Source organism: Oncorhynchus kisutch, linkage group LG6 (genome assembly GCF_002021735.2).
Source record: "Oncorhynchus kisutch isolate 150728-3 linkage group LG6, Okis_V2, whole genome shotgun sequence".
In the NCBI taxonomy this organism is placed as follows: Eukaryota; Metazoa; Chordata; class Actinopteri; order Salmoniformes; family Salmonidae; genus Oncorhynchus; species Oncorhynchus kisutch.
Genome location: NC_034179.2, coordinates 28238676 through 28256545, shown reverse-complemented (window position 1 = coordinate 28256545; position 17870 = coordinate 28238676). Strand labels below are relative to the sequence as shown.

At 44.7% G+C, this 17870-nt stretch overlaps 2 protein-coding genes across 3 annotated transcripts in view; one reads left to right on the top strand and one right to left on the bottom strand.

The window, feature by feature from the left end:
- The first annotated feature begins 696 nt into the window (after positions 1-696).
- On the top strand, positions 697-4728 carry LOC109891772 (uncharacterized). Its single transcript, XM_031826528.1, has one exon. The coding sequence runs from the start codon at positions 1294-1296 to the stop codon at positions 3592-3594; it is 2301 nt and encodes a 766-aa protein (XP_031682388.1). The 5' UTR covers positions 697-1293; the 3' UTR covers positions 3595-4728.
- A 3131-nt stretch (positions 4729-7859) lies between these two features.
- The window catches only part of LOC109891771 (bromodomain and WD repeat-containing protein 3-like), a 20162-nt gene continuing 10151 nt past the window's right edge, over positions 7860-17870 (bottom strand). The window contains exons 23-40 of one of the 2 annotated variants that reach the window (XM_020484256.2): positions 17575-17767; positions 17227-17343; positions 16748-16855; positions 15002-15126; positions 14834-14916; positions 14457-14568; positions 14205-14266; positions 13745-13900; positions 13490-13610; positions 13172-13297; positions 12982-13054; positions 12815-12868; positions 12533-12676; positions 12031-12183; positions 11690-11862; positions 11480-11568; positions 11230-11382; positions 7860-10940 (exon numbers count right to left, since the gene is read on the bottom strand). In XM_020484256.2, coding sequence (XP_020339845.1) covers positions 10210-10940; positions 11230-11382; positions 11480-11568; positions 11690-11862; positions 12031-12183; positions 12533-12676; positions 12815-12868; positions 12982-13054; positions 13172-13297; positions 13490-13610; positions 13745-13900; positions 14205-14266; positions 14457-14568; positions 14834-14916; positions 15002-15126; positions 16748-16855; positions 17227-17343; positions 17575-17767 — 2773 coding nt within the window. In that variant the 3' untranslated portion in view covers positions 7860-10209. The remainder of the gene's footprint in view (positions 10941-11229; positions 11383-11479; positions 11569-11689; positions 11863-12030; positions 12184-12532; positions 12677-12814; positions 12869-12981; positions 13055-13171; positions 13298-13489; positions 13611-13744; positions 13901-14204; positions 14267-14456; positions 14569-14833; positions 14917-15001; positions 15127-16747; positions 16856-17226; positions 17344-17574; positions 17768-17870) is intronic. The other variant, XM_031826526.1, reaches the window with a different exon arrangement.

The following is a 17870-nucleotide window of genomic DNA, read 5'->3' as shown; positions in this document are numbered from 1 at the left end:
GTTTTATTTTGTATATTTTATTAGTTTCGGTTCAATAAAATATGTTAAGCATGTTTATGTAGTCTACGTGCGTGGTCTATTCAGTGTCCTGTGAGTGTTCACTAGGCTAATAAAGGGTTTGTAAATATTATTTAGGTAAATTGCATAAACTGTGCATACGCGGCATCACGTCGTTGAGTACTTAGTCTAAGGACTGTAAAATAAAATCTCAAGAGAACAGATTGATAGCCTACGCAATATTTTACTTGATCGATTCTGATTATCAACAACTGGACCCTTTTCTTGAAATACCATATTTGTATAGCATAAGTCTCAAACAATGGGAATATGTGAGAAGTGGCGATGTTTTTTACACGCATGCAGAAAATCCAGAAGACGCCGCGAGGGGTGCTTTATTCAGTGACTATATGACTCATACAGTTTTATCTAAATAGTGGGAGCAGGCGCACGGGCGAGAAGGGGTTGCACATTAGACTAAAATTCTGCAGCATGCGACTATTATTCTAGTACATGATGGATTCCATAAGAACTGTCCATGCAAACTTTTGGCTCTTGTGGGAAAGTACCAATACATACCCCAGCTGTTGACCTCCCACCACTGTTCATGTTAAAGCTGTGTCAAAGTAGGCGACATCAGGCTAATCTTATTTGTGGGATATAATTTCCAAATGTTTACGTATCCTTATTGATTTGTTTATAGACAGCCAATATTATTTATTCAATGAGTTCATTTATCACTAAGTTTAAAATACACAAATTAAGCAGTTGAAAATAAAACTATTACCTTTGGATCAGAGGATATTGTGCAAACTAGAACAACAAGGACAAGGTTTGCTCATATTACTTCTCTTCTGAGAGGAAGTTCCTAGCTGGGTACCTTCCTGATTAATTTTTCATTTGACATCTTCCACCCCCATGTGTTCATGTGGGTGTAAGGGGGGCTAATGCACATGTGTGACAGTAACTGGCAAGATTTGTGAGTTGGAGGATGCATCCTACAGCATATTCCATAGATGGTGCCTTGTATCCTGCTGAGGCAGTATCTTATGCTTAGTAGTACCAACACAGCTTTTTTAATTTGGAATGGTGCAATCTGTGCCTTTGGTGTCTCTTGTGTTTCAGTATTGACATTGACATCCCCTGAACTCAATGTGAATGAATGAATGATAGTATTTCTTCACTTGTTGTAAAATGCATTAGAATCTTTCCCATTGAACACACATTTTGTGGCATGAAATTACCCAGGTTCTTCCAAATACAATATTGTGTCCTTTTGCAGGTAAACCCAAGATAATGGAGCTCCAAATGGATAGAAGATTCCACAACTTGACCCTGGAGCAAGTCCAGACTCTGGACCAGGTGTTGACAGAGGTGATCCCCATCCACGGCCGAGGGAACTTCCCCACCCTGGAGGTGAGACCCATGGACATCATCCACGTAGTGAAGGACCGGCTGGTGGAGAGGGAGATCAGGGTCAGGGACATCCGCCTCAATGGCTCCACCGCCAGCTATGTGATGGTCAGGGACAACGGCACAGGCTACAGAGACCTGGACATCATCTTTGGAGTGGAGCTGCCCAGACAGGAGGACTTCCAGGTTATCAAGGAGGTGGTGCTGGGCAGCCTGCGTGACCTCCTTCCCCATGGGGTCAACAGACGCAAGATCACCTGCCTCACCATGAAGGAGGCCTACGTACAGAAGATGGTCAAGGTCTTCAATGAGCACGACCGCTGGAGCCAAATCTCACTGTCCAATAACAGGGGTAAGACTGTGGGACTCAGGTTCGTAAATTCCCTGCGACGACAGTTTGAATTCAGTGTGGACTCCTTCCAGATTATATTGGACCATATGCTGGAGGCATATTGGGAGACTGAGAGGAGGCAACAGGGTCAGTGTGAGGGATTGGAGTTACACAATGGCAATGTGTTATATCTGGATAGAGGGGCAGAGAAAAACATAATGGAACCCCAGTACCCTTCTGTGGGTCTAAAAGAAGATAAAGACAATGACTCAATGATGACACACTTCACTGACAGTCTGTGCCACAGTGAAGAGGTTATCGTTCAAAAGGAAGAATCATCGCATCCGATTGATGTGCATGCAACTGGAAAGCAAGAGGAACAGGAAGTGTTAGAGAAAGCAGAGCTTGACCTGGGATCTCTGGAGGATGAGGAAGAGGTAGAAGAGGTGGTGGTGTTAACAGTTGATACAGTAAAAATACAATTTGTTCAGAATACAGATTACCTCTCAGTTATATCCTCCAAAACAATGACAGAAGAGATGGAACCTCTGGTGCCAAATACATCTGTAGACCCTCAAAGTAACACAGAGGAGTCATTGATTTCTGAGTCAAAAGACATCAATCCATCCCCCATGTTGCTCACAGAGAACTCAGCACTGCAACAAGAGCAAGCTCAACTTCAGGTGATACTTCAATCCACATCCCAAGACTGCCCTGCTGTCACACAAAACATACACCTTGAACATTCATTCCTTCCCCCAGCCAAGAAAACCTGTGACACATCCCAGCAAGTTGTACCTGACTTTTGCCCCTCACCTAAATCTCCAAGGAAGATGTCACGAAAGATGAGCAGCACTTCATCACTCCCTGAAAAATGGTCTTTGTTAAAAGATCTGTCAGATCTGACAACACAGCTGTTTGAGCCTATAGAAATACAACCAAATCCCTCTTTAATAGACACTGATCAAGGCCATTATTCATCTTCCTCAGGGTCCAGACAGAGGAACTCAGAGAGCACCAAAACACTCACAGATCACCTTACTCCAGCTGTTTCATCCCAAGATAAAAACATATCACCCCACAACATAGAACAAATAGTCAGGGTGAAATACTCAAAAAAGCCTCCCAACTCAGAAGCTACTCAGGAATCAGTGTCCCTTCAAACCACAGGGGACAGAGTCCCAGAGTCTGCGCCTGCTGCTGCTCAGGAACCAGGGCCACCAGAGACAACCACAGTCTTTCCAGGGCCAAGCTCGGCCTTAAAAGACAGGGTCAGCATCACTGTGGTAGCAGAGTGCATGTACGGTGACTTTGAGCAAGCCATGGATCACCTGCGCTTCCGACTCATTTCCACCCATAACCCAGAGGAGATCAGAGGAGGTGGACTTCTGAAGTACAGTGACCTGCTCGTGAGGAACTTCAGGCCAGCCAGTGAGACAGAGATCAAGTCCCTTGAGCGTTACATGTGCTCCCGCTTCTTTATTGACTTTCCTGACCTCAGCGAGCAGCAGCGCAAAATCGAGGCCTACCTGCACTGCCACTTTATTGGCGATGAGGAGACGGGCAAATATGACTTTCTGATGACCCTGCGTCGGGTGATAGATGATAGTACAGTGTGTCTGATGGGACATGAGCGGAGGCAGACACTCAATATGATCACTGTCCTGGCTCTGAGGGTGCTGGGGGAACAGAATGCCATTCCCAATACTGCCAACATCACCTGCTTCTACCAGCCTGCACCTTACATGGCTGACCCCATATTCAGCAGCTACTACATTCCCCAGGCAGCACAGCCCCCCCTCCTTTACCACCCCTACCCTTTACATGTCCACATGCAGGCCGGCCTGGTGTAGGTCCCAGCATGTGAGTGGGGGAGAGCATGCGGGCTGTGTTCTATATGGTTCTACTCTGTAACCAGAGACACAAAATATATTTAAAAAAGAAAACAGGCTGCATGAGCACAGTTTGTTCAATGCTTTGAAAAGACACTGCCTATGACATGAGAGACAGTGGACACAGAATAGGGAGGATTGGAGTTCTTTAGATAAAGGCCGGCCACCACGTCACCGTTACATTTTTTGTTGTTGTTTTGAATGGGAGAGAGAATAGCTGTCATAGGGAAAGAACCGTTTACATGGCTGTTTTAGCTGCATCAGCAGGGCAGGCAGGCAGGCATTGGCCGTGTTCAAGAGCATAAAATCTGTGATGCATTGTGGGTAAATGTTGACTGAATGATTTACAAATAATATTGAGTAGGTATTTATGATGCAAAATTACTTGTAGATCAGTCATCAGCACTGTCGGCTACAATGTCAAACAAGTCCTTTGTCACCTTCCTGTGACGGGGATCCTAGGTTGTCAATTAATGAGAAAGTTGTTTAACATCACAGAAATACTGTATGAAGTGTAGACCGAGCGTTTCTTATATTATTAACTGGGTGGTTCGAGTCCTGATTGCTGATTGGCTGACAGCCATGGTATATCAGACTGTATACCACAGGTATGACTTTTTTTTTTTTTACTGCTCTAATTACATTGTAACTAGTTTATACAGTGGGGCAAAAAAGTATTTAGTCAGCCACCAATTGTGCAAGTTCTCCCACTTAAAAAGACAAGGCCTGTAATTTTCATCATAGGTACACTTCAACTATGACAGAGAAAATGAGAAAAACAAATCCAGAAAAATCACATTGTAGGATTTTTTATGAATTTATTTGCAAATTATGGTGGAAAATAAGTATTTGGTCACCTACAAACAAGCAAGATTTCTGGCTCTCACAGACGTGTAACTTCTTCTTTAAGAGGCTCCTCTGTCCTCCACTCATTACCTGTATTAATGGCACCTGTTTGAACTTGTTATCAGTATAAAAAGACACCTGTCCACAACCTCAAACAGTCACACTCCAAACTACACTATGGCCAAGACCAAAGAGCTGTCAAAGGACACCAGAAACAAAATTGTAGACCTGCACCAGGCTGGGAAGACTGAATCTGCAATAGGTAAGCAGATTAGTTTGAAGAAATCAACTGTGGGAGCAATTATTAGGAAATGGAAGACATACAAGACCACTGATAATCTCCCTCGATCTGGGGCTCCATGCAAGATCTCACCCCGTGGGGTCAAAATGATCACAAGAACGGTGAGCAAAAATCCCAGAACCACATGGGGGGGGGGGGGGGGGGCTAGTGAATGACCTGCAGAGAGCTGGAACCAAAGAAACAAAGCCTACCATCAGTAACACACTACGCCGCCAGGGACTAAAATCCTGCAGTGCCAGACATTTCCCCCTGCTCCTGCTTAAGCCAGTACATGTCCAGGCCCGTCTGAAGTTTGCTAGAGAGCATTTGGATGATCCAGAAGAAGATTGGGAGAATGTCATATGGGCAGATGAAACCAAAATATAACTTTTTGGTAAAAACTCAACTCGTCGTGTTTGGAGGACAAAGAATGCTGAGTTGCATCCAAAGAACACCATACCTACTGTGAAGCATGGGGGTGGAAACATCATGCTTTGGGGCTGTTTTTCTGCAAAATGGACCAGGACGACTGATCCGTGTAAAGGAAAGAATGAATGGGGCCATGTATCGTGAGATTTTGAGCGAAAACCTCCTTCCATCAGCAAGGGCATTGAAGATGAAACGTGGCTGGGTCTTTCAGCATGACAATGATCCCAAACACACCGCCCGGGCAACGAAGGAGTGGCTTCGTAAGAAGCATTTCAAGGTCCTGGAGTGGCCTAGCCAGTCTCCAGATCTCAACCCCATAGCAAATCTTTGGAGGGAGTTGAAAGTCTGTGTTGCCCAGCAACAGCCCAAAACATTACTGCTCTAGAGGAGATCTGCATGGAGGAATGGGCCAAAATACCAGAAACAGTGTGTGAAAACCTTGTGAAGACTTACAGAAAATGTTTGACCTCTGTTATATACCCTTTGTTGGCAATGACAAAATATTGAGATAAGTATTTTGTCAATAACAAAAGTTTATTTTCCACCATAATTTGCAAATAAATTCATAAAAAAAATCCTAATGTGATTTTCTGGATTTTTTTTTCTCATTTTGTCTGTCATAGTTGAAGTGTACCTATGATGAAAATTACAGGCCTCTCATCTTTTTAAGTGGGAGAACTTGCACAATTGGTGGCTGACTAAATACTTTTTTGCCCCACTGTAATAGCAATAAGGTACCTCTGGGGTTTGTGATATATGGCCAATATACCATGGCTAAGGGCTGTGGCCGTGTTGCATCGTGGCTAAGAACAGCCCTTTACCGTGGTATATTGGCCATATACTACACCTCAGGCAATATTGCTTAAATATACTATAGTGAGGTAGATGAGGGTCAAGTATGCTGCAGTGGATGAAGGTAGAAACACTTCAAATTAGACATACCATATAGTAAAATCACAACACACAATGTACAAATGAGACAGTATCTGATCAAGCCTGCTGTGTTTTAGAGAACCTCAATATAGCGTCAGTTGTTCTTCAATTTAAGTGAATTAACTTTCTTGAAGTGATCATACTTTAATATTGTATTGTAATCACAAATCTTGATATGACATAAGCTGTGCTTAGGTATTGGGAAAATGTGGAGTACATATTGATTTGTTATCTGGGTGTTAACAACGTCTGATTGCATCCTTGGTGAACGTTTTAGTGTCTAATGAATGACAAAGGTAATTTATCAGGACAAAAATCAGGGTCATTAAGATGAGAGATTCCAAAGTGGTTTAAACTATCACCCCTCAATTTCTCTTATGTGGTAGTATTTACAGATAGTTATAAGTTGACCATGTGCGACAATGACACTCACAGCAAATGTAGATTCACTCTCAATTGTTATTTCCCAGCGTGTGGCATTTCATTGTATAAGATAAACAAGAGGTACTGTAAAAGATCTACAACATGTATTTTCAGCACAGTCATGGCAGTGAGTTACTTTAACAGGCAAATGAAACTGAAGCACAACATAAACGTACGCAACCTTATTGTTGATTAGTGAACTATAGATGTAGCGGATGTATTTGTGATTAACCAATTCAATATTGAGGAAAGTCTAATGTAAATGTAACTGCAGTAATCTGGTACTTTCATATACCATAGCGTTGATTGTAAATTGTAATACAGTAATGTGTTGGGATTCTTTAGGTGGAATTATTTTGTGTCTGAACTTGTTCTGGAGCTACTAGAGAAACATCATGAATTTTCATGATCTCTGTATTCATATTCAAAATTTGCTGAATTTGTATGGTCATTTTGACAAACCTTACGCACTTAAATAGCCTCCTCAGATTTCTTGCATTCAGCCTCCAAACAGGGATGCTGATACTATTTTCCCTGGAGAAAAGTGGCTGGTTGATGCTGAACGTAATTATCACAGTTTTCAGACACGTGCAAAGCTGAGGTGACTTCAACATTCGAGGGGAAGTAACACACTTGGTTTTTATAATCCAAATTGAACAATTTGCCTGCTTCCATCCAGAAACTCAACATCACTGCAGTGCAGTCTCTCTGGGAGTGCTGGAGCAACATGCAGCAGAGGAGCACTAAGTATGGTTGCTAGCTGGCAATCTGACTCACCTTTCCAATCTCCAGTGCATTAGCTAGATTGGTTGTCCATAGCCCAGCTAGCTGAGTCACCTCTATCACAAGGCTAACTGGCTGCAAACAAACCAACCATACCACCACATTTTTCCACTCTCCTCCTAGATTCCATACCCTATCCAATGCCTAGACTGTTGCTACTACTTCTCCAAGGTAGAGTAGGCCACTCAGAGGGGAAAGTGGTGTGGTCAGGGACAGGTAGGATTGACATCACTGCAGAGATATGGTGCATCTTTGTGACTCATCATGGCTCTTTGAAGGGGCAGCCAGAGATGACTCACCAAGCCCGGGATAGGTTTGAAACAGCCAGACAAGAGTGGCTAGTCAAATTTACAGGGCCTGGGGAAGAGTTGCAGCTCAGTTTGTACCAAGTGTGTTGACTGGCAGGATGTGCAAACCATGTCGTGATAACTCAAATGATAGCACGTTGACAGCAAGGGGTTTGGGAAAACAAATATGGAGGTACAGGAGAAAATGGCTGGAACACTTAGCTAGAGGAAATGAGAATTCACAGTCCCATCTTTCCATGAGAAGTGACAGAACATGTAAATCATGGTAAAACATGTTTGTGTTTATAGAATGTGACTGAATTAAACTGAAATACCAGGGGTGCCAAGTTTGGAGAAAATCTGTTGCTCCTTTATTTTTTAGAAAAAAAAAAAGAAAAAAAAATTGTAGGGGGAAAAAATAAACACTTATTATACCTAGAATGTCATCATTGAACTCAGAAACGACTAGGGGGCCAGTCCAGTTACCATCTATTATATGAAGAGAGCACATTCCCAAAATATTGAGTAGGTATTTAAGCCTATCTATTGGCACAATTGAAGTCTTTTCAAACTCTACACCCACAAAGAGTTTGCAGACAGAGTTACTGCTGGCTGGCGATTGACTAACCAAAACCTTGCTTAATGAATTGACTTCCCAGAGTCCCATCTCCTTCTCTCGTGTGGCAACATGACTAGCAGTAGCATGGACCACCACATGACACATGAGAGTTCAGAGCCACTAAACCAGAGTGTAGTAGGGGAATCATGGGGCAGAGGAGCTGGGGGGGATCCTGGGAACATTGGGTGAAGTCATGGAACTGTATCACACACACCTTATGTTAGGAAGTGGAAGGAAAGGAGAAGAGAACCTGCCTGTCTGTAGCCATGCGGTCTGTTCCTAAGGCAGACCCGTCGCTCCGACCTTCGAGCCAGCAAGCACAACCGTCTGATCAGTAATGCTCACAACAACTTGATCAGATGTATTTGTACATTAATATTACTGGCAAAATGTATCTGTGATTTGTACACACAAATAAAGTCCTTTGTTCTTTAAAACCACATGAAAAAAAAAGTCCTTCGCTCTTTGTAGCTTTTCTGGTTGTCCAATTAAGAGGAAATCAGAGGTGCAATGGATGCTCAGCCCAACAAAAGCCTTCTCAAATTCAGCTGCTACACAATACATAAATATGCAAATATTTCACCATCATTAGTATTAGCTAAGAAAGAATTGCAAAGTGTATAATACAGTGAAAAAAATACACATTTCTGTAGTAAAAAATGCCCGTCTCAGCACAAGGTGGAAGTGAGTGGTGGTTATGGGCAAACATCTCCCAAAAAGTACCATGATTCACATTGGTGTTTGAACCAATGACTGGTTTGAAGGACAGTGCCCTGGAAGTTATAAACTAATGTGTTCATTTGATCCATAAAAGTATATTCCGACTAACAGAAATAGAACAATGGTTCCAATCCTTATACAACAGCTTTGCATTTCTCCTTTCCAATTACCCACACTCTTTCATGTCACTAGCACACTAGACATCAATCAACCCTAACAACCACATGCCACAGGATGAGGACATGGCCAAGCCTCTATAAAACTATTGTATGTGCAAATATACAAATTCTACAGAACAGATAGAGACTAGGGGGAATATAACATGAAAAACATTCAGTGGCCCAGGAATTAACTAAGGAGCTACATCTGTCTCTGATTCAATGGTGGAACAGTCTACTGTAGGCATGCAGCATTTTATAACGAGACATAATTAATGATGTAGGAAGTCACCACCTCAACTAATTAGAATCAATCAGTTCCTACGCGAAGATAGTCTTGAACCAAAACCCACAGAATCACCTTGCCTCTATGACCTAGCCTGGACACCTGAAAGGGGACATTTATGCAGTGAATGAGCACACCAGAGTTGACCTCTCAATGAGAAGGGTGAGGATTTGGGAGGATGAAGAATAGTGACAGGGTTAGCGTCAAATCAGACAACCCAACACAGAGGGGGTCATGTGGAAGAGGCTCATTTAGGGAGAGATGTACTGTTCAGACAGGACACAAACAGAGAGAGTAGAGGGAACATCACTTTCTGTCACCCAGGTGGTAGAGAAAAACAGACCGTACAGTCTCCTTGAGATATAACATGAGCACCGGTTTTTGGCATCTCTGAAACTTTGTAGTAGTACGACCAGGAAGAAGGGAGAATGCAAGGGCAAGTAGAAAGATGGCAGAGGAAAAGCAGATGAGAGGAGTTGATAGAAGAGGAGTAAGGAGTCTTTAAGGCCCAGGAGAGCAGTAAGTTAGGTGGAAGCGAGTTTAACCAGGTCCATGTTGATGAGTAACCCTGAAGACCAGGGAGGGAGGTTCCTTGGCAAGATTATCAGGAGCACCACTGCCAGTAGAGTCGTAAACAGTCTCCTACACAAAGCAAAATTATGCAAAAATCATTAAAAAAAGAAATCCCTGAAGTATTAATTTAGTCAATTGAACAGAGTCCAGTCTCAGTATCACGCCTGGTGGGTAAGGTAGATGGTGGTTGGTTGGGGTTAGAAAGCCCAGTTTGAGGAGGTTTGAGGGGGCTGTGTGTGTCAGTGGTTCCAGCCCATGAGGTGGCTGACACGAGCCTTTTCGGTCATGCGACGTACCCGTCCTGAGCGGGACATGCCTAGGTTGAGGGGGTCCTCTGTGATCCCCGACTCTTCATCTGACTCGTCGTTGTACAACACTGTCCTGCGGCCCTGGTTCCGGGTGTTCACCTGACCAGACTTACTGCGGCTACTGCTTTTCTGACCGCCCTCTGTCCCACCCTCACCCTGCTCAGAGTCGTCCTCCTCCGATTCCTCCTTTTCCTCAGGCTCCTCTTCCTCCTCAGGCTCCTCCTCGTCATCCTCCTCCTCTCTCTGCGGTTGCGGCTGTGGCTCCTCCTCCTCTTCTTCCTCCTCCTCCTCATTGTCTTCATCATCTTCTTCATCCTTCTCCTCCTCCTCATCCTCTGCCTGGACTCGTGCTCTCTTGGCTCTCTCTGGAGCCTCCTCCGCCTCCTGTTCTTCTTTCCGCCTCCTCTTCCCAGAAACGTCCATCTTGCCCTTGGCTTTGTGGCGGGTCTTTAAGCAGGGAGCTTTGCTGTAGTCGTGATCTCCTCCCTCCACGAACTTCCCAACCTCTGACTCACTGTCTGAATCACTGTCTGATGAGGACAATGATGAGGAAGACGATGATGAAGAGGAGGAGCTATTGGATCCTCCAGACTCCTCCCCCTCCTGCAGCACTCTTCGCCGGTGGCTCTGTCTGGCACCATTGGTGAGAGGTCTGTTACGCTCTAGAGAGACAAACATACATAGTCTCCCTGTTAAACATATCACAGCAACATTGACTAAAGTAGCCTCCAGCAACAGCTACCAAGTAGGCTTACATGATAACCCTTTCTGATTGTGTGATTTTGGTAGCATTGAAAAACATAGCAATAACACCATTAACTGCTGCGTTTTAACCAGGTTGACTTCAAACATTCAAGTAGTTGGGAAACTAACTAAAGACATTTGTCTTGATAGCTTGGTAAAACATCTCTATGAAGGACTATTTATCCACTGCCTTTTGGTGTTGGTTACCCTGTGTAGTAATACCCAAGTTCTTGATGGGTGTGGTCCGACTGCGGGTGACACGGTCGGCCCCTGGGCCCCCAATGTGGCTGCCTGTCCCGGAGCTGGAGGAGGACGAGGGCTGGCTGTCCTCCTCCACCACCACGCTGCTCGACTCCGACGCTGCAATAGCAGCACCTCAGGTTACCACCCAACCTCCCATCGCCTCAAACATTTCACACATACCGCCACAGACACAAACATACACGACAAGACTTACCCTGAGATGGCCTGCGAGACTGGCTTTTAGATGAGGGTTGGGATTTTTTGGGTGTTGCTTTCTTCCCCGACTTGTGCTTCCCTTTAGGACTAGAGATAAGACACCAGGTGAAATCTAAATAGATCCTACAAGGAGTGGTAAAATAACAGGTGTGTTTATTACAGTGGTAAGGGTTAAAGTTGTAGAGAGGCATTCCAGCCATGCCAGTACCTGGAGGGTCGGCTGGTGGGAGGGGAGCTGCCTCCACTGTTCAGCCTCTTCCTGTAGCTGACACTCTGGCGACTCCTCCTCCGCTGGTTCTGGACTGCAGACTTGTAGTCGGAGATGATGGAGATGATTTGTCTCTCAAAGAAGGCTGATTGGCTCAGGGTCATGGTGTAGATCTGAAGATAAAACAATGAAGATCAAAACCCCATTCTCTCACAGAACACATAAGGGTCAGGGGTATAAGACCCGCCCCCCCCCCCCTGAATCTTGGAAAGAAGTGGGGAGTGCTCAACCAACATGAGTCGAGGTGCAACCCAAACAATGGTCAGAATGAGTAAACTAACCTGTGACTTCTTGTTAGGTGTATATGCTTTGGAGTTGCTGAAAATGAGACGGACATCTTTGGCAAACTCCATGGGGTTCTCATAGTTTCCGACGACCAGCGCCTCTGTAACAGTCCCCAGGTCCATGGGAGTGTCTATGATGTCTCGATAGTCCTAGGAGAGAGGGTAGTTTTTAGGACGTCTGAAACCACTTAACTGAGAATTGAGGACAGATAGTTTGTAATACTTCTGAACCACTACAGTCAGACTAATAAGACTATCAGCTTCTCTGATTGAAATGCCAGTGGGCTGGTTTCCCAGAAACAGTTTAAACCTAATCCTAAAATAAAAAGTGTTTTCAAAGAAGAATCGCCATTGCTTTTTAGACCAGGAGCAGGTTTGATCTTGTTACGGGACTAAATGAGCCAGATTGTAAAGCACTCAGATCCTAAGGCACTTATCCTGTAAGGGGATGTTATCATGACTCTGTGGGAGTGGCAGTGACTATAATAACAAGCCTTACTGGGTAGGTAAAGAGGTCCACAGGCTGTCTGAAGGGCTCAGAGTCAGGGCCGTCCATCATACGCCGCAACAGCTCCCGACATTGGCCCCGCCACGCACGCACGTCTAACACAACCCCACGCTTTTTAGGACTGGGATTGGCCCGCTGAAAGTGGGAGAAAGGGAAGGTTTCCAGTTAGGTAAATAAATAAAAAACAGGATGCAGAAAGACAACAGGGAGGAGGAATCACAGTCATAGCAAAAACAATGCATATTCCATGTTTGAGATTAAGCCCTCCCCTACCTGTTGTCCTGTGGATGTCCCTGGAGTGTCAGAGTCCACGTCCACCTCAGCAGTCTGTACACCAACAGAGAGACAAGTACTCTTAGTACAGTTTAATAGACCACCAATACCATTTAAACATCACTATGAACTCCTTTGGGGTGTACATGTACTTCTCCATGTCTCACCTCGTCCTCTCCACTGCTCAGCTCCGTCTTCACCTTGTGGCACAGATCTAAGATGTCTGTGCAGCTCTGGTCCCTGACAAAACCACACAACAACTTGTCATATTTGCAGTCAAAACCAAGTTCTTTAAGTAGATTTCACATTGTGGAAATCTACACCCTTCATTCTAGTATGATGTCAGGGGTGCCCTACCCAATGTAGCGGAGGAGCACGTCAGTCACCACCTTGGCTGCTGCCACGATGGGGCTCTGGGGCTCGTTGAAAGTGCGGGCGTTGTGCTCGATGTAGCGCACCTCCCACATCAGAGCAGAGATCCTCCTAGGAGAGAGGAACACCCAGGGGGGGGGGGGGGATAAACTGAGTGAGAGTCACTGATCTCCCCAAACTGGCACATACCAAAGTCCCAACACAGAGGTACAACGGGGCAGCAAGGATAAATGGAATATTAGCGACAATTACAATTGTTTTGAGGGATGACTACAGTGTTAGTGTGGAGAGGTCAGTGCTGACCTGTAGAAGCGGTTCTCCAGCCGTCTGTGGATGGTGCTGAGGTCAGTGGGGTAGGCCACCACAGTGCAGTAGAGGGGGTAGTCCCGCAGGTCCACAGGTGAAGCAAACGCCTTGGCCAGGTCTACATACAAAATATACAGCCCATCACACTCATCAGGCAATACCAATCCATATGCAAGTTCACTTCCAGTTACAATCTATTTAACGCAGAATTCCTAGCATGAAAGCTGTTCCTGTGTGGTAGCAGTGACCTACCCAGTGTAAGCAGATCGTTGATGCCAAAGATGACCCTCTGGCAGTCCTCGTCCCGTGAGTGAGCCCCCCACTCCCCCTCCTGGGGGCTGTAGAGGCGAGCCTTCACCTCCTCCTCTGTCACCACCACCCCGTCCCCAACCTCTTCTGGCAACTCCGCTGGGGGAGGGAACGCAGCACACCAGTCAGAAACCATTAATCAGCTTGTTGGTTAAAACACACCAGTCAGAGACAACATCAGCTCATTGGTTAAAACACACCAGTCAGAGACAACATCAGCTCATTGGCTGGCAGCTCAGTCTCACTATCAATAACCTGATATAGATAGAGACCGCATGTGTTATGTTGAATGAGCTAGCAAGGAAGACACTTAAATGTGTACACTGACTGAAAACAAACTGCATTATTCCAGTAGATGACCTGAGATGGGTGAGAAGCCATTGATAGAAGCAGTGATACTAACCTTCATCAGAAATGGGCTCCATGTCCCAAGGGCTCATCTTCTCCCTCTCGCTATTATCCCACCTAGTCAAGAGAAACCACACCTCAGCATTCAGTAACATAAGACATTTATATTTTATGCATTCCTATTGAGTGTAAGCTACAGTATGAACTTTTGAGGGTCACACTGGGATGTACCACTGCAGACTAAGCTTAAATCTAGTGTCAGACGTGTTAATCAGACCTGTTGAGTGCGGGGTACACATTGACTCACTTGACAGCGTAGCACTGGAACAGGCTGTCTGGGTACTCTGGCTGGAGTGGCTGTTGGTCCTCCACCGAGCCAAACCACCAGGCGTCATCGATGATGCTCCGGAAGCGCACACCTAGCCGGGATAAAACATAGCACGTTTCAGTACATGACAACAGCTGGTCCGTGAATCATCATACGTACAGAGCACAGATGTATGGGAGTTTGAACTGTAAAGGTACATCCCACAGAACAGAAACGTATGTGGGAGAGCGCACCACACTGCTTATATGGCACAAAGTAGAGAGGAGGTGGAACATGTAAGCGAGGGAGCTGGACCGATCCTCTGCTAGCCTCTAACCACCATGTACATAAGCCTGTTAGAGTGAAGCAACACTAACCAGTCTGCCAGTTGTGCTCTTTAGCTTCGTCATAGAACTGCTGGAGCACCAGGAAATCAATGACATCCGGCATGTCATGGTACCTGAGAGAACAAGGAAAGTCATTGCCACTTATTGCTGGATATTACCATATTCTTTTCAAACAAGAGAATAAGATGGATGACTCACTTTAAGGAGAATGACTCATTGGTCATTTTGCCCGAGATGGGGTGCAGGAAGGCCAGTTTTAGGCAACAGAGGGTGGGAGGGCCCACCTCATACTTAATGCCAACCACCTTCACAGACTCCTGGTCCTGAATGACGAGAAAACAAACAAAATATATTGAAATAAGAGAGAGGCCTCACAAAGGATATGTAATACATAAAAAAACATACAGTTGAAGTTGGACGTTCACATGCACCTTAGCCAAATATATTTAAACTCAGTTTTTCACAATTCCTGACATTTAAAAAATTCAATGTCTTAGGTCAGTTAGGATCACCACTTTATTTTAAGAATGTGAAATGTCAGAATAATAGTAGAGTTAATTATTTATTTCAGCTTTTATTTATTTCATCACATTCCCAGTGGGTCAGAAGTTTACATACACTCAATTAGTATTTGGTAGCATTGCCTTTAAATTGTTTAACTTAGGTCAAACGTTTCAGGTAGCCTTCCACAAGCTCCCCACAATAAGTTGGGTGAATTTTGGCCCATTCCTCCTGACAGAGCTGGTGTAACTGAGTCAGGTTTGTAGGCCTCCTTGCTCACACGTGCTTTTTCAGTTCTGCCCACAAATCTTCTACGGGATTGAGGTCAGGGCTTTGTGATGGCCACTCCAATATCTTGACTTTGTTGTCCTTAAGCCATTTTGCCACAACTTTGGAAGTATGCTTGGGGTCATTGTCCATTTGGAAGACCCATTTGCGACCAAGCTTTAACTTCCTGACTGATGTCTTGAGATGTTGCTTCAATATATCCACCTAATTTTCCAGCCTCATGATGCCATCTATTTTGTGAAGTACACCAGTCCCTCCTGCAGCGAAGCACCCCCACAACATGATGCTGCCACTCCCATGCTTCACAGTTGGGATGGTGTTCTTCGGCTTGCAGGCCTCTCCCTTTTTCCTCCAAACATAATGATGGTCATTATGGCCAAACAGTTCTATATTTGTTTCATCAGACCAGAGGACATTTCCCCAAAAAGTACGATCTTGCAGTTGCAAACCGTAGTCTGGCTTTTTTGTGGTGGTTTTGGAGCAGTGGCTTCTTCCTTGCTGAGTGGCCTTTCAGGTTATGTCGATATAGGACTCATTTTACTGTGGATATAGATACTTTTGTAAACTGTTTCCTCCAGCATCTTCACAAGGTCCTTTGCTGTTGTTCTGGAATTGATTTGACGGCTGCCTGTTTATACTTGCGTACTATTGTTTGTTGAACATGGTACCTTCAGGCATTTGGAAATTGCTCCCAAGGATGAACCAGATTTTTGGAGGTCTTGGCTGATTTCCCATTTAGTTTGAAGGTAGGCCTTTAAATACATCCACAGGTACACCCCCAATTGACTCGAATTATGTAAAATTTGCCTTTCAGAAGCTTCTAAAGCCATTACATAATTTTCTGGAATTTTCCAAGCCGTTTAAAAAGGCACAGTCAACTTAATGTATGTAAACGTCTGACCCACTGGAATTGTGATAAAGTGAATTATAAGTGAAATAATCTGTCTGCAAACAATTGCTGGAAAAATGACTTGTGTCATGCAAAGTAGATGTCCTAACCGACTTGCAAAAACTATAGTTTGTTAACAAAACATTTGTGGAGTGGTTGAAAAACAAGTTATGACTCCAACCTAAGTGTATGTAAACTTCTGACTTCAACTGTATGTGGTAGACATAAAGGAAGCAATGTGAGTAAGTGTTGAGAGTTAGTCTTACCCTGAGGTTGAGCTTGTTCCAGGGCTGTTTCTGAGGATTGATACTGTAGGCCTTGGCCCTGTGCACTGCCCTGACGTAGGCCTGGTGGCCCTGCCTGAAGTACATCAGCTGAAGAGGAACAGGTGGAGAGGGTCACCACGCAGGCCACGTGTCTATTAACTATGAAGCAAACCTTGCACTATCGTATTCAATTAGGTACAGATTTAGCTCAATTCGAGAGCTTGTGACTATCAGCATTTTTTGTCAAAAATCTGTTACTGACACAGCCTTGTTCTGTTCAATGTTCTCTACCTACTCATGTTGTTAAGTTCAAAAGAATACAATATAAACATTTATGACAACATTCAAAGCAATGAGGGTTTAGAACTTTCAAGCCAATTATAACAGAATCATCTTTTTTGCTGATAGAACCTTATAGTCCCAAGGTTTCTGGTGTACTCTGTTGGACCTAAGGCCCGTAAGGCAGTAGGGTTCCTTACCTCGTCACCCATCTGTGGCACAAAAGGAGAGCGGCGGGGGATGGTCTCCATGATCCAGGAGGGGGGCAGCCATTCCTCTGCATCACACCCAGCCAGAGACAGAGACGAGCTAGGTTTCTGAGCACAGAGACAGGGGGTTAAACGGTCTGAAATAACACACACACTCTTAAGGGAACTTGCCCTCAGTCACGAGACCTCAGCACATCAAAGTCAAAGGCTCTACACTCCGTAAAGACAGTAACTGAGAACATAGACAAGATCAATAATAATATGCCATTAACAAGCAGCAAGTTGGCTGTGCCATTTCCTGACATTCCCATGTTTCTACTGTACGTTCGGTCAGCACACCTTCTGTTTGGTCTGCTTGGGCTTCTTCTTCTTCTCCGCCTGCTTCCTTCCGGCCTCCTCTCCCTGGCCCTCGGCCTCCTCTGAACTGCTGGAGCCACCGGGCGGTCGGACCTGCCTTCTGCTGGTCCGCTTGGGGGGCTGGAGGTTGATCCCCGCATCAGCTGTCCAATCAGAGTAGTCACTAGAGGAGACACTGAGGGGGAGAAAAGTGGTATCAAAATGTATATTTTGTAATCACAGACATAAGGTAGAGTAATGAATGGATACCTATGTTCCTGCAGTATACTGACTTTTCA